We start from the raw sequence: 16287 nt of genomic DNA, 5'->3' as shown, positions 1-16287 counted from the left end.
TTCAATTCTCCAACTGAAAAACATCATTTAGATTAATTACACACATACTATACTGATGTTTTTAAGCCTTTATTTCTGTTAATTATGATGATTTTCTGTTTATATGTAACAGCAACACAAGATTTAATTTCTTAGAAGATTAGAAAATTACTCCAGACCAATAAATATAATTTGCATTACAGAAATGTGGGATTAATGAAAAGTATGTTTAATACCTCTTTAAGGTTGCTATTTTTAAAAAGTATGTTTAATCTGACAAACGATCCTCATCAGAATGTCTATTCTAAATCACTAAGATCTACCTGTATGTCCTTTTTCAAAACTAGCTCTTAACTCATATTCATGAGTCCTCTGTTGTCATGATCCACAGGTGTTTGGGTTTTGGTTTTCTTTTGAATCTGTTTCATAATTTCCTTGTTTCTTTGTTCCTTAGTTGCTCAGTTAATTTCCCTGTGTTCATTAATGTTAGAAAGGAATTGCAGTGGAAGTGAAGTATTTCATTCTATGAGTATGTATAATATAGGAGCTCACTTTCTGAAAAGAGTGACAAAAAATATTGAACCTTTTCATGATATTCAAATTTTTTGAGCCATACTTGTTTGAGGATTATGTTGATTTTTTCAGTGCATATAATACACTTACTATGTTAGAACCTCCAGAAGCCACTGGTGGAGGCCTCCACAATCTGACAAACCATAATTTGAGGCTAAAAGGTTGCGTCTCTGACCAGGTGGACAGCAGTACAGGAACACCACAGGGGACTGTGTTGTCACCACTGCTTTTCATTATGTACACCTCAGACTTCCAGTACAAGTCAGAGTTTTGTAATGTGCAAAAATACTCAGATGACTGGAGTTGTATGAGATACATAAGACACTATGTACAGAGAAACGGTGGACCACTTAGTGGCATGCTGTGGGAACAATCAGCTCATATTGAATGTGAAAAAATGAGAGATGACCGTCGGAAGACCTATAAAGGGACACAACAGACTATTTCTTGAGGAAGCTTAGGTCCTTCAATATCTCCTACAGGATGTTGCATATCTACAAGTAATTGTGAAGAGTGTGATGTCATCTCCAGTCATCTATTTGGGTCGCAGAATCAGAGCCAGTCACTTAAAAAAAGCTGAACAAGCTGATAAAAAAAGGCTGGCTCTGTTCTGGAACCTCTACAGATGATTGTACAAAGAAGGATGCTTAATACGATGAAGAATACAATGGACAACCCTCAGCACCTTCTTCACAAGGCAGTAATTACACTGTGTCTTCAGTCAATGGCCACTTGAGATTCACTCTAATACAGACCGCCACAGCAGATTCTTCCTTCCCACAGTCATTCTCATCTGTAACGACGCTTTAAAAAAATTAATTACTGAGAGCTCTGTGTTAAAACAATTTTTTAGTTGACTAAAATTAAAACTTTAGAAAATTAGAGAAAGGTTTTATTACCATCTCTTGATCAATGAGTTGAAAGAGAAGGTGTGAAACCTTTAAGGATATTTCAAGAAACCGACTCAGTGGAAGGTTACAGTGTGAGAAGTAACTGTGTCAAACTAAGAAATAGAGTACATGCCCCAATACCAAATCATGATTCTAACTTTAGTTATATATTTTCTAAAATACAAAATTGAAATAACTTGACCTTGGAAGGTCTGGATAAATTATTAAACCTTCAGCAGCAGGTATGTCAGATGAATTAGCATTAGAAATAATGAAAGCTCAGAGCTGGTGCTCAACTTAAAAAAAAACAAAAACGGAGAATTAGACCCATAAAGGTGAGGCCATATGCAAGCAGAGAATATGTTGTGTAAGACCTGAAATTATTCAGTCACAATATCATCTTTTTCAAAGTTTACCTTAGTGTTAAAAAGTTTCAGAAATACAACAATGACACAGAGCTACCTGAAACTTAATTCTTTATTTTGTAAAATTTTCCTTGAGTTTGTCAAGGCAGTGTGACACGTCCCTGAGAGAAGAGACAGTAGAAGAAGAAAATTACCATAAGGCAGAGATGCATTTCCAGCATACAGAAAAATTAACTACATCTAAACCATGAATTTTTAAAACAGTTAGCCATGATTAGCAACGAGAAGGAAAATGTCAACCTTTAAGGTTGAGATAACTTCAAAAACAAAAGCTGACAGTACCTTCTGTATAATAAAATAAAATCTCTGGCCTCAGCCAATAAAAGTCACCTTTACTGGCCAAAAGACGAGCTTAACAGTTTCATGCCCATCAGATTCCAGTGACTGATGTGAATGGAACAAAAATACAAAGTTTCCCACATATATTTCTATACCAAAAATTACATGCTTTTCCTGAATCAAACTAAAGAATCTTTAATATTTTATTGGACAATATTCAAAGCACAAATACAAAAGTTCACAAAAAGTGAGACAGCTCAGACAGCTAATTCTACACTGATCAGGCTTTAAGTGTGGAACCGGATGGATGGGACGGCAAGTTTTAATTGCACAACAGAATGATTAATGAAAAATAACTTCATCTGTCACCAACATTATAACCTTAAATCTGCTGTTTTTTTCGTGTGCTTTTTAATAGACTGTCCTAACTGTCATGATGAAAATCAAATGCTACTTTTTATTTAATGTTTAGAACTAAATATTGTAATCTCTCAGAAGTTATCTTTGGTGAGAAGCAGTGTCCATAAAGTAATCTGAAATGCTTTTACAGCCAATGATCCCATCAATAGCCTCTACTTATAGATGACAGTTATCTTTGCATTGCATAAAACAAAACAATGTGACTTCCACATTTCAAGAATGAAATAATAAAACAAAAATATTGGGGTTTAAATACGAAGTGACTTGCAAACAATTATAAGTTCAATTTTCAATTCAAACTGAGGTATACGGCTGAGTCTGGAACAAAAACTTAATGCAAAAACAGGTGCCAATGAAAATTAAACTAGAAACTGATTTAATAAATATGGCATCTGTCATTTACAAAATAAAGGTTGATTGAAGATATACACAAACTAAACATGAATTTTCCCATCTTATTCCCCAGTTCAGACTTATGTGCCATGCTGATCATTCCAAAAAAGAACACTTGTGTGTTTTTGCATACATTCTTGGAGTGTGTATATAGGTTCAGTTTCATCTTTGGACTGAGTTACTTCTTTCTTCCCTCCTGTGATGCTGATGGCTTCTCCAGCATGGTGAACGGCAGGAACTGACAGTCGGTGCCATTCATCATCCACTACAGTCGTCGTAGTCAGCAGCAAATCCAGTGAATAAACTCTGTGCAGTAACATCTCAGTAACAATAAGCTCCACTGCCACCACATTCATCACACAGCCTGAGGGAATGAAGTTAGCAACTGATCTAATGTCCCTTTCTCCGGTGGTCAGCAGGTTTAACACAGACACAGCAGGAGGCGTGGTCCAGTCCTAAAGTGCTTTGGTTGCCACGGCTGTATGCGTGGCAATGTCAAGGCAGGGTTGCAGTTTGGTGGGTTATGTTTGGCTTGTTGACATCTTCCGGTTCCACATGCCTCGTTTGGAGTGATAGTAGTGGTAAAAGTTCCTCAAATAGATCCTTTCCACTTCTATCCCACCTTGGAGGATTCTGGAGTAGAGAACAGCAGAGTGGGAACTTTAAAACTATTATGTAAATAAAAATAATGCCAGTTGAGATAACTGCTGTCTACAGTTCAGCCAGCACAGAGTAATTTAGTCACTTGTAAGCAAAAAACAACAAATAATATTTTTTTTATTTTTTGTTTTTTTTACACAACACCTTTTAAAAGCACTCACACAACTCAAAACCTCACATCTCTACATATTTTATTGGGATTTTATGCGATAGACAAAAACAAAGTAGTGCATGCTTGTGCATGTGTGTCAAGTGGAGGGCAAAAAACCACCTTGCACTGAGATTACAGTTGTTCTTTTGGTGTATGTCTCTTCCAGTGTTGCAAGTCTGGATACTGACGTTTTAGCTCACTCTTCTTTGCAAACTAGTTTAAGATCAGTCAAACCAGACAGAGAGCATTTGAACAGCAATCTTCAAATTAATTGAATTTTGTTGTGGGCTTTGAAGATGCTTTGATCTAAATCGTTCTATTGTCTAAGGTCCTTGTCCTGCTGGAAGTTTAACCCCTGCCCCAGTTTCAAGTCTTTTGCAGTATCTAACCAATTTTATTCCCACATTGCACTGTATACAGGGCACCTTGTATACAATTAGAGCTACAGAGCACCAGTTGAAAAGAACAGCTTGCCACAAAGACAGCTTTTGTATTTACACAATTTTAACTTGTCTTAAAAAAAATTTAAATTGAGCACACGTGCACATATTTGCACATTTTGTTTTTCCATTATATCTCCTCTAAAGTTGATATGTTTATACTTAATATCAGAACGCTGTAAGAGTCTGAAGGAGAAGTCAAATTCCTTGTTTGTGCTTGGCCAATAAAGTTGATTCAATCCTTTCATCAACTTTGATCAGCTTCCCTTTTCCTCCTGAAGAAAAATTATCCCCACAGCATAACATAGCATAACATCTGCCACCACCATATTTCACTGTGGGGATGGTGTGTTCAAGGTACTCGTACTTGTCGTCTTCCGCTTTATCCGGGACCGGGTCGCGGGGGCAGCAGCCTCAGCAGAGACGCCCAGACGTCCCTCTCTCCAGACACCTCCTCCAGCTCCTCCGGGTGGAGCCCAAGGCGTTCCCAGGCCAGCCGAGAGACATAGTCCCTCCAGTGTGTCCTGGGCCGTCCCCTGGGCCTCCTCCCGGTGGGACGTGCCTGGAACACCTCCCGAGGAAGGTGTCCAGGAGGCATCCGGAATAGATGCCCGAGCCACCTCAACTGGCTCCTCTCGATGTGGAGGAGCAGCGACTCTACTCCGAGCCCCTCCCGGATGGCCGAGCTCCTAACCCTATCTCTAAGGGAGTGCCCGGCCACCCTACGAAGGAAGCTCATTTCAGCCGCTTGTATCCGGGATCTTGTTCTATCGGTCATGACCCAAAGTTCATGGCCATAGGTGAAAGTAGGAACGTAGACCGACCGGTAAATTGAGAGCTTCGCTTCTCGGCTCAGCTCTCTCTTCACCACAACGGACCGGCACAGCGCCCCCATTACTGTGGCAGCCGCACCGATCCGTCTGTCGATCTCCCGCTCCATTCTTCCTTCACTCGTGAACAAGACCCCGAGATACTTAAACTCCTCCACTTGAGGCAGGAACTCTGCTCCAACCTGATGAGGACAAGCCACCCTTTTCCGGTCGAGAACCATGGCCTCGGACTTGGGGGAGCTGATTTTCATCCCTGCCGCTTCAAGGTCTCATCTCGTAATGTTCAAAGAATGGGGCACTTTAACCCTTCCTTACTCATTCTCCACAACATTATCCCTGACCCGTCTGCTGTGTTCCCTGGTCTTCATGATGCTGTTTGTTCAATAATGTTCTCTAACAAACCTCTGAGGCTTTCACAGATCAGCTGTGGTTTAGGAGTAAATTACACACAGGTAGACTCCATTTACTAATTAGCTCATTCAGGGAAACCAGTTGCCTTCAGGAGTCCCATGGAATCTCATTAAGATATTCTTACATTTGTGGTTGTATTGTGGAAAAGTGTGAAATGAGCATCAATACTTTTGCAAGGCACTGTAATGATTTTTGGGTAAGCAAAATGTCCATATTGGGGTCAATATGAAGAGAGAAAAACTAAAAGTTGGTTAGTTACCTCATTTAAATTTTTTACAGAAACGTAATAGCAGAACGTCTACATATCTACTTTATATCTCAGTGGGAAACACAAGCAAATAGGCAATTAGTGTTTAGAGTTACAGTAATAGAGAGTTTTCTTCTCCACATATCTTTAAATAAATATCTTTGATCTCTCACTACAAGAGTGTTCACCACATTATGTAGTTTTATTCTCACAATATTTTTATGTAACATAATTGTCTCAAATTTGCCTCAAACCACCACACAGCCATCCCATAAAAACCTGTGGATTCATTCCAAGGTTCACATTGGAAATACTTAGTCTCCGTTCTAGCAGTCAAAGTTATACCAAACTCTGCCTAATTTCTGTAATCTACATACTGATTATCTTTTGTGAATGCCATATTCAAATTACCATTCTCTACCTAATTTACAATCAGTTAGACAGCAAAACACCCATATGAAAAAGAAATAAAAAGTGAGGACAATACATTACAAAGCATTAAAAAACTCTTGATGTTTTATTCAATTTTTATCTTAAACAATCCTACAGAATAATTGTAATAATGGTAATTAAAGTCTAACAAAATAGAATAATCATAGAGTGAAGATCAGACCTGTCAAGGAGCTCCCAGTCTTCTCCTCCCCATCGTTCTTTGAACTCCCTGGTGTTCATTCCTCCAATAGCATCCAGGTCAGATTTATAGATTCCCAACAAACCAAAGCCGTTCACTTCCCAGTAACCTGCATGTACAAAGATTGCATTCATTAGTGGATAGGTCTTCCGTTTTCCAGTTAAGACCTGTATGATCCATATATCATTAGCTACGACGACTCATTTAATAGTTTTACCCTGTGCACTTCATACTGATCTCACCGTGAGAGAAAACATGCAGCAACTTTCTAAAGGACGTAATGCAAAGAGGCAATATACAGGTCCTTCTCAAAATATTAGCATATTGTGATAAAGTTCATTATTTTCCATAATGTCATGATGAAAATTTAACATTCATATATTTTAGATTAATTGCACACTAACTGAAATATTTCAGGTATTTTATTGTCTTAATACGGATGATTTTGGCATACAGCTCATGAAAACCCAAAATTCCTATCTCACAAAATTAGCATATCATTAAAAGGGTCTCTAAACGAGCTATGAACCTAATCATCTGAATCAACGAGTTAACTCTAAACACCTGCAAAAGATTCCTGAGGCCTTTAAAACTCCCAGCCTGGTTCATCACTCAAAACCCCAATCATGGGTAAGACTGCCGACCTGACTGCTGTCCAGAAGGCCACTATTGACACCCTCAAGCAAGAGGGTAAGACACAGAAAGAAATTTCTGAATGAATAGGCTGTTCCCAGAGTGCTGTATCAAGGCACCTCAGTGGGAAGTCTGTGGGAAGGAAAAAGTGTGGCAGAAAACGCTGCACAACGAGAAGAGGTGACCGGACCCTGAGGAAGATTGTGGAGAAGGGCCGATTCCAGACCTTGGGGGACCTGTGGAAGCAGTGGACTGAGTCTGGAGTAGAAACATCCAGAGCCACCGTGCACAGGTGTGTGCAGGAAATGGGCTACAGGTGCCGCATTCCCCAGGTCAAGCCACTTTGAACCAGAAACAGCAGCAGAAGCGCCTGACCTTGGCTACAGAGAAGCAGCACTGGACTGTTGCTCAGTGGTCCAAAGTACTTTTTTCGGATGAAAGCAAATTCTGCATGTCATTCGGAAATCAAGGTGCCAGAGTCTGGAGGAAGACTGGGGAGAAGGAAATGCCAAAATGCCTGAAGTCCAGTGTCAAGTAACCACAGTCAGTGATGGTCTGGGGTGCCGTGTCAGCTGCTGGTGTTGGTCCACTGTGTTTTATCAAGGGCAGGGTCAATGCAGCTAGCTATCAGGAGATTTTGGAGCATTTCATGCTTCCATCTGCTGAAAAGCTTTATGGAGATGAAGATTTCATTTTTCAGCACGACCTAGCACCTGCTCACAGTGCCAAAACAGTAAATGGTTTACTGACCATGGTATCACTGTGCTCAATTGGCCTGCCAACTCTCCTGACCTGAACCCCATAGAGAATCTGTGAGATATTGTGAAGAGAACGTTGAGAGACTCAAGACCCAACACTCTGGATGAGCTAAAGGCCGCTATCGAAGCATCCTGGGCCTCCATAAGACCTCAGCAGTGCCACAGGCTGATTGCCTCCATGCCATGCCGCATTGAAGCAGTCATTTCTGCAAAAGGATTCCCGACCAAGTATTGAGTGCATAACTGTACATGATTATTTGAAGGTTGACGTTTTTTGTATTAAAACCACTTTTCTTTTATTGGTCGGATGAAATATGCTAATTTTGTGAGATAGGAATTTTGGGTTTTCATGAGCTGTATGCCAAAATCATCCGTATTAAGACAATAAAAGACCTGAAATATTTCAGTTAGTGTGCAATGAATCTAAAATATATGAATGTTAAATTTTCATCATGACATTATGGAAAATAATGAACTTTATCACAATATGCTAATATTTTGAGAAGGACCTGTATATGCCACAATGTGAAGCAAAGAGATTTACATTTCTTCGCTCTAAATTTAAATCAGGTTTTTTATTCACTTGGGTGACACGAAAATATATAAATTCTAACTTCGATTGTCTGTTTCTAAAACTCTAAAACTAAAAGCATTGCATTTAAAGATCTAATTTAATACTAGTACTATACTGCTCTGATCTTCACACTTTTATTGAAAGTCTGATGACCTAAAAAGATAAACCACTTTGACAATTTGCTGATCAACTTTGAACTTTGTGATATAAAGAAATAATGAGACCAAGTGTGTCAGGAGTGGAAGTTCTAATTTAATCAACATGAAAGAAATATTGGACCTATAAAGAGAATTTAGTTTTAGTTTGTTTGACACCAGAAACAATATTGGGAACAATAACAGGTCATATTTTTATTGGCTGACAAGAATGCCACGAACATCATATTCAGCCCTAAAGCTAAATGGAAACAAAAACTATGATTTAAAGAGAATGTACTTTTCTAAGTATTGGAGCCTAAAAAGTAGCAATTGTTGCTAGTTAGTTTCTTAAAATTAGGTAAAATCAGCATTCATAAGTGAAAACACAAAATTTTACACGGTTTAATAAGTCTAACTTAAAAACTAAGGAAAAATGTGAAAAAGTGTTTAAAGAAACAAATCCATCCTTACTGCTTCAATAGTTAGGATTAGTAATGTTTGATCGTTAAGTGATAATCTCCTCATCATATGTAAAGGTTTCCATTAAAGCAGAAGTTTCAACAGCTTTTCTGGGGTATTAAGATGTTTCAAGACAGATCCAATGATCCCAGTGACACATCTTACGCTGTGCATTAATCCAGTAGGAATTACAAAGTTGTTTTCAAACTTTATACACAGAGAGATAGAAATCATTAAATACTGATCAAGTAAATAACCCACAATGCATATAGACAGCAGTCATCCAGGGTTGATGACTATTCAAAGCACCTTTCAGAATCAGAATCAGAATAGCTTTATTGCCAAGTACGTTTTTGGACATACAAGGAATTTGTTTTGGCGTAGTCGGTGCAATACAGTACAAATTAAACAGTATAAACATATCTACAATATAATATAAATATATGTGCACAGTTTTAAGTGAGTGAGAGTAAATATAGAGCAGTATAGGATGCAAGAGCAATACAACAGTGCAGGTGATCAGTGTGCAAGTAAAGCAGGAGTCCAAGTTGAGCGTTAATGTAACACATAGAGTTACAGGTTACAGGTGTCCTGTCAGCAAAAAAGGGGGGGTGTGGGGGAAAGGGAGAGTGTCAGGGTGGTTTCCGGGCTTTGTTAACCAGGCTGGTGGCAGATGGTACCCTTTACACTACATGCGACATTCAGTCTGTTAATGCAGACTTGTACAAGTCACAAAATGCTTTTTCTAACATATTACACCAATTTGCTGATTACAGTGTGGGTGTTTACCCATAAAGGAGTCATGTAGAGTCAAAGATTAATCTTCCCATACCCCAAGTGCTGAAGTAGCATCTGGTAAAATCCTAAATGAATTTAAAATTGTTCTCACTTACAAAGCTCTCACTAACCTGGTCCCAATAATATCTAGTCCCATGTAATCAGAATAAAATATGTTGCTTTTAAAATTTAGGTGTACCTCTGGTTCCTTGAGTTTTTAGGAAGACATCTGTAGACTTTAGGTAAATAATTGGTTCAAGAGGCCAACATGTTATTCTTTAAGATTTGGCTTTTTGTTTAAGCTTGTGGCTAGGGGTAATTCAAATTTGCATTTACATTTACATACCGAGACACTGTGCTGTAGGAGCTGTGAGTTTTCTTCCCATGTTTTTGTGAATTAGCATATTTTGATTTTTAACTCAGCAAACTGTTTATTATTCCAATTATCCATTCCCCAGGCACATCTAAATTTAAAGTAGGGGTTTAATTTTACCAACATCACTTCTCACTGGAAGTCATATTAAGGCTTTGGAGTGGCCCAATATAAAAAAATTCAAGTCAAGTAAGCGAAAGATTCGGTTGATGGCCTGGACACCTTCTAATCTCAACGACTATTAAAACACAAGTGGAAATGTGCAAAAAGCTGGTCAGCAATTATATAAAAAACTTGTTTGCTGTAATACAAATTTTTTTTCTTCTATTGACTATTGTGATCATAAAAATTATGTGAATTAAATAAAAACAGAACATATTTTTAGTGATTTTGTATTAAAAAGGAACTAAACATCATATATTATATTACCTTAAGAGTAGGTGGGTAACAGGTAGAAAATGTTATGTTTAAATATGATTTTGTTTTCTGTAAAAGAGATGTGTTATTTATATGTCGGAAATAAACTGAAATAAAATAAAACTAAAAACTATAACCATGGGCTGCCCGGTGGCACAGTTGGTAGCACTGTTGCCTTGCAGCAAGAAGGTCCTGGGTTCGGTTCCCAGCCTGGGGTCTTTCTGCATGGAGTTTGCATGTTCTCCCCGTGCACGTGTGGGTTCTCACCGGGTACTCCGGCTTCCTCCCACAGTCCAAAGACATGCCTGTTAGGTTAATTGGTCACTCTAAATTGCCCTTAGGTGTATGAATGAGTGTGTGCATGGTTGTTTGTGTGTTGCCCTGCGATGGACTGGCGACCTGTCCAGGGTGTACCCTGCCTCCCGCCCATAGACTGCTGGAGATAGGCACCAGCTCCCCCGCGACCCACTATGGAATAAGCGGTAGAAAATGACTGACTGACTATAACCATTTGATTTAAATGTATTACCTATTTAATTGTATTGTGCAAGAACTGCATGTGTGCACTCACTTTTGAACTATGCATCTAGCATTAATTAATTAGCATTAATCCCAGATCTAACATCTGCAGTAGTGTAGAGTTTAAACAGCTGTACACCAAGTCACTGTACCAAAGCTGCAGGGGTAGTTGAAAACTCACTGTAAAAACCAAATTATTCACTGTAAGGTATTGTGATCACCTCTGGCTTCTGATGGTGTACTGCCACAGTCCAGTCTGAGGACTATGGGAGCAAACGCCATGTATCCCTCCACACAATGTTTCCTGATTGTATCAGTGATTGAAGAAGGGAAGTGGATATGGAGATCACAAAGAAACACAATGCTGTGGTCATCCTGAGAAAGAACCATAACAGGAAAATTACAATCATAATAATTCTATTTAGACATTTGAAGTTGTGTTTCATTTGTTGTATTGCTGCAATTCTCACATCTATTAGATCAACTCCTGCTTGCAGACCAGCTGAGCGTTCAAAGTTCCCATTCAGCTTCACATATTGGTACCTGTTAAACCAGCAATAGCATGCTACACCTGCTGCAAAACAGATTTTGTGCAGAAAAAAGACCCACAAAACAACACAGACAAGCACAGACCTGGGGAGCGAGGATTTCTGCAGTGCCTGCTCCACATCCATGTCTGTGCTGCCGTAGTCCGTGATGATCAGGTTGAAGTTTGAATCCCCGGTTTCTCTGAACACTTCCTCCATATCTGTAATCAGCTGCTGCACCCACCGAGCCTGGTTTTTAACTGGAAGATCACATAAAAAAAACAAAATAATCATTTCTTAAATAAACACAGAGCATGTGCTCTAAAACTGACCAAAATTACAATTGTGTAACAAAATTTTGGTAAACAGAATATTAGAAAAGAACTCCTAATGACAAACATGAAAACTTGGAGAGAATCAGTCTCAAATAAATCAACTTATACTTCCTCAAGTTGTGTTAAAAGAAAACTACTGACAGTAAAAAATCATGCCTGGCTCTTATAATAGCTGACAATATGCTACCACTAGAGCAACAGTCTTTATCATGTACCGTATTTTCCGCACTATAAGGTGCACTTAAAAACCATTAATTTTCTCAACAAATGACAGTGCGCCTTGTAATCCGGAGCGCCTTATATATGGATCAATTGGTTAATTGGTTGATCCATACTGGTTGTACACGGCGCTCTGTCAAAATGTTTCAGTACGACTGGTAAACTACAAAGCCGCACCGCTTGCAGCATTACGGCTACCGTAGTCAGGGGTGTCGCCGAAGTAATAGCGGTAAACACCTGTACTGTGCTTACTCCTAGTCCAACACCACTTGTGTGTGTATAACGACCCCAAAATTGCACCTTTCAAGAGACACGCTTACGATGCTGAATTCAAACTCAAGGCTGTCAGCTACGCAGTCGAACATGGGAATAGAGCAGCAGCGAGAGAATTAAACAGTTAACGCTACTATAATGTATAAATGTACTAACGTTTGATTTAGTGCATCAAACTGTTTCTTTTACGTGTTTACTGAATCAGGGAAAAGTTCCCTTTCACGTTTTAACTAACGTTTGATTTCAACTTCAACTTCATAGACTCCAATGCATTCCTAACGTGCGGTTGGCTCTATTCAATAGAATTCTATGTAGAGGAGACCTTACCATGAGAGTGAATGGAGTTATCAGAACGCTGGTTTGTATTGTATTAATAAAGTTTGACTGACTGACTTATCTGACTGTTTTGTTGACATTCTCTTTAGCACAGCTCCATCTAGTGGATGCATAACGCAATCCCAGTCAAACGTTTGACTGCAGTAGCTTCTATTCTATGCGCCTTATAATCCGGTGCGCCCTATATATGAAAAAAGTTCTAAAATAGGCCATTCATTGAAGGTGCGCCTTATAATCCGGTGCGCCTTATAGTGCGGAAAATACGGTACACTATATTACATTAAGCTATATATTTATTTGGATTTCGAGGCAATTTACGTTGTTGCAAAGCAGTAAATGTTTAGCATTAGCTTGAAGTTACCTTTTAGAGCCAAACAACATGTAAGAAAACAGTTTGGACAAATAGAGTTTAGTGGCATGGTAGCTAGATTGCTGTAATGCAATAAACCCTCAGAAGTTAAACAAGGACAGAGTAAATGTAGAAATGTGACACTTTCTGATACTTCCTTTCACGGCTGCTATGTTTTAAGCGATCGCTGGTCAGCTGGCAAACATGACTAATTTTGGTGACACAGTTGCTGGTAGAAATGGAAGTGCAGACGCAAACCATGAGCCTTAGAGTAACAATGCTGGTCCAAACTGCAACAGAAATGATCTATTTTAATTTTGAACTTATACTTTAGCTGAAGATTGTGCTGCCACTGTTGGTATCTTTGGTCACCGTTGTGGTTTGCAGCAATGCCCAAGTTCAGTGTTCCTCACGTGACATCATCACATAAGTCTATTTTCATATTTTCAGCTGACTTGTACTAAATTTTCTTTTCTTTTTGTTAATTTTGGACATGGAAAAAAAAATATAACTACAATAAGCTACAAGCCCCTCCCCAACTACAAGCTAAGTTGTAAAATCTATAATATATGCCCTTTAAGGAAGGAGGTTTTAAGACTTACTGGCAGTTAATATCCATTAATATATTAGTATTTTTTACAAGTGAAAACAAAATAAGTCCACATTTTTAAAGGGCAGCTCTTATGAGTCTTGGAATAAGATGAGCTTGGAAGATAGGGTTTACCAGGCACTATGAAATGAACCGTGGCGTCGGGATTCCAGCGGAATCCCACTGGGTTGCACAGAACCAGCTCAGGTTGCGAGCGCTGGAAGATAAAATCTCGGTTGCGCTGCGCTTTGTGGCGCATCAGAACATAGATGTAGTGCGTCAGACGCAGTAGCTTTCCATTGGCATCCTTCAGCTCCAGCTCCAGGAGGTAACGGCTGCCCCTGTACCCGTCGACACGTTTCACAATGTTGATCACACGAACCAGCGTGAATCGTCTGCATGCACAATCAAAGACAAAGTAAAAATAAATACGTAAATGAAAATACATGAACAAAGTAAAGCATGAGTAATTCAAGTCAAAATATCAAATAAGGATTAAATTATAGTGAATTACAGGCTACATGGTCATTTCTCATTATTAATTTATTATTAATTCAACTAGAGAAGTGAAACTCATTCATTAAACTAACAATTTCAAACAGGACCCCAAGCACCTTGGTTTCTAATTCAATTCAATTCAGTTTTATTTACAGGTCCTTCTCAAAATATTAGCATATTGTGATAAAGTTCATTATTTTCCATAATGTCATGATGAAAATTTAACATTCATATATTTTAGATTCATTGCACACTAACTGAAATATTTCAGGTCTTTTATTGTCTTAATACGGATGATTGTGGCATACAGCTCATGAAAACCCAAAATTCCTATCTCACAAAATTAGCATATTTCATCCGACCAATAAAAGAAAAGTGTTTTTAATACAAAAAACGTCAACCTTCAAATAATCATGTACAGTTATGCACTCAATACTTGGTCGGGAATCCTTTTGCAGAAATGACTGCTTCAATGCGGCGTGGCATGGAGGCAATCAGCCTGTGGCACTGCTGAGGTCTTATGGAGGCCCAGGATGCTTCGATAGCGGCCTTTAGCTTATCCAGAGTGTTGGGTCTTGAGTCTCTCAACGTTCTCTTCACAATATCCCACAGATTCTCTATGGGGTTCAGGTCAGGAGAGTTGGCAGGCCAATTGAGCACAGTGATACCATGGTCAGTAAACCATTTACCAGTGGTTTTGGCACTGTGAGCAGGTGCCAGGTCGTGCTGAAAAATGAAATCTTCATCTCCATAAAGCTTTTCAGCAGATGGAAGCATGAAGTGCTCCAAAATCTCCTGATAGCTAGCTGCATTGACCCTGCCCTTGATAAAACACAGTGGACCAACACCAGCAGCTGACACGGCACCCCAGACCATCACTGACTGTGGGTACTTGACACTGGACTTCTGGCATTTCCTTCTCCCCAGTCTTCCTCCAGACTCTGGCACCTTGATTTCCGAATGACATGCAGAATTTGCTTTCATCTGAAAAAAGTACTTTGGACCACTGAGCAACAGTCCAGTGCTGCTTCTCTGTAGCACAGGTCAGGCGCTTCTGCCGCTGTTTCTGGTTCAAAAGTGGCTTGACCTGGGGAATGCGGCACCTGTAGCCCATTTCCTGCACACGCCTGTGCACGGTGGCTCTGGATGTTTCTACTCCAGACTCAGTCCACTGCTTCCACAGGTCCCCCAAGGTCTGGAATCGGCCCTTCTCCACAATCTTCCTCAGGGTCCGGTCACCTCTTCTCATTGTGCAGCGTTTTCTGCCACACTTTTTCCTTCCCACAGACTTCCCACTGAGGTGCCTTGATACAGCACTCTGGGAACAGCCTATTCGTTCAGAAATTTCTTTGTGTCTTACCCTCTTGCTTGAGGGTGTCAATAGTGGCCTTCTGGACAGCAGTCAGGTCGGCAGTCTTACCCATGATTGGGGTTTTGAGTGATGAACCAGGCTGGGAGTTTTAAAGGCCTCAGGAATCTTTTGCAGGTGTTTAGAGTTAACTCGTTGATTCAGATGATTAGGTTCATAGCTCGTTTAGAGACCCTTTTAATGATATGCTAATTTTGTGAGATAGGAATTTTGGGTTTTCATGAGCTGTATGCCAAAATCATCTGTATTAAGACAATAAAAGACCTGAAATATTTCAGTTAGTGTGCAATGAATCTAAAATATATGAATGTTAAATTTTCATCATTACATTATGGAAAATAATGAACTTTTTCACAATATGCTAATATTTTGAGAAGGACCTGTATATAGCGCGAATTCACAACACATGTTGTCTCAAGGCACTTCACAACAGTCAGGTACATACATTCCAATTTATCCTAACCATTCTGTCCCTTTCCACTCTGTCTCCAGACTTTGGGATCTTGATTTCCAAAGAAAAAGCAAACTTTACTTTCATCTGAAAAGGGGACTTTGGACCAGAGGAACAGCCCTGTCCTTTTTCACCTTAAACCAGGTAAGACACTTTGGATGTGTCTGATTCAGGAGTGGCTTAACACAAATTAATGCAACAGCTGGAGCCCATGTTCTGGGTACATCTGTGTGTGGTGGCTCTGGAAGCACAGACTCCAGCTGTGCTCCACACCTTTTTATTCTCCCACAATTTCTTTAAAGGGATTTGCTTTACAATCTTCTCATGGCTGAGCTTATCCCTTTATGCTTGTGCATTTTATAAAC

At 39.4% G+C, this 16287-nt stretch overlaps 1 protein-coding gene across 1 annotated transcript in view; it reads right to left on the bottom strand.

Annotated features, from left to right (window-relative positions):
• Positions 1-1901: 1901 nt before the first annotated feature.
• b4galnt3b (beta-1,4-N-acetyl-galactosaminyl transferase 3b) overlaps positions 1902-16287 on the bottom strand; it is a 52605-nt gene continuing 38219 nt past the window's right edge. The window contains exons 15-20 of the mRNA XM_047354622.1: positions 13740-13999; positions 11610-11763; positions 11447-11519; positions 11198-11351; positions 6312-6438; positions 1902-3592 (exon numbers count right to left, since the gene is read on the bottom strand). Coding sequence (XP_047210578.1) covers positions 3481-3592; positions 6312-6438; positions 11198-11351; positions 11447-11519; positions 11610-11763; positions 13740-13999 — 880 coding nt within the window. The 3' untranslated portion in view covers positions 1902-3480. The remainder of the gene's footprint in view (positions 3593-6311; positions 6439-11197; positions 11352-11446; positions 11520-11609; positions 11764-13739; positions 14000-16287) is intronic.

This window comes from Girardinichthys multiradiatus, chromosome 2 (assembly GCF_021462225.1).
Source record: "Girardinichthys multiradiatus isolate DD_20200921_A chromosome 2, DD_fGirMul_XY1, whole genome shotgun sequence".
NCBI classification, from domain to species: domain Eukaryota; kingdom Metazoa; phylum Chordata; class Actinopteri; order Cyprinodontiformes; family Goodeidae; genus Girardinichthys; species Girardinichthys multiradiatus.
Note: the sequence above shows the minus strand (reverse complement) of the source record. Positions and strands in the feature narration are given on the sequence as shown.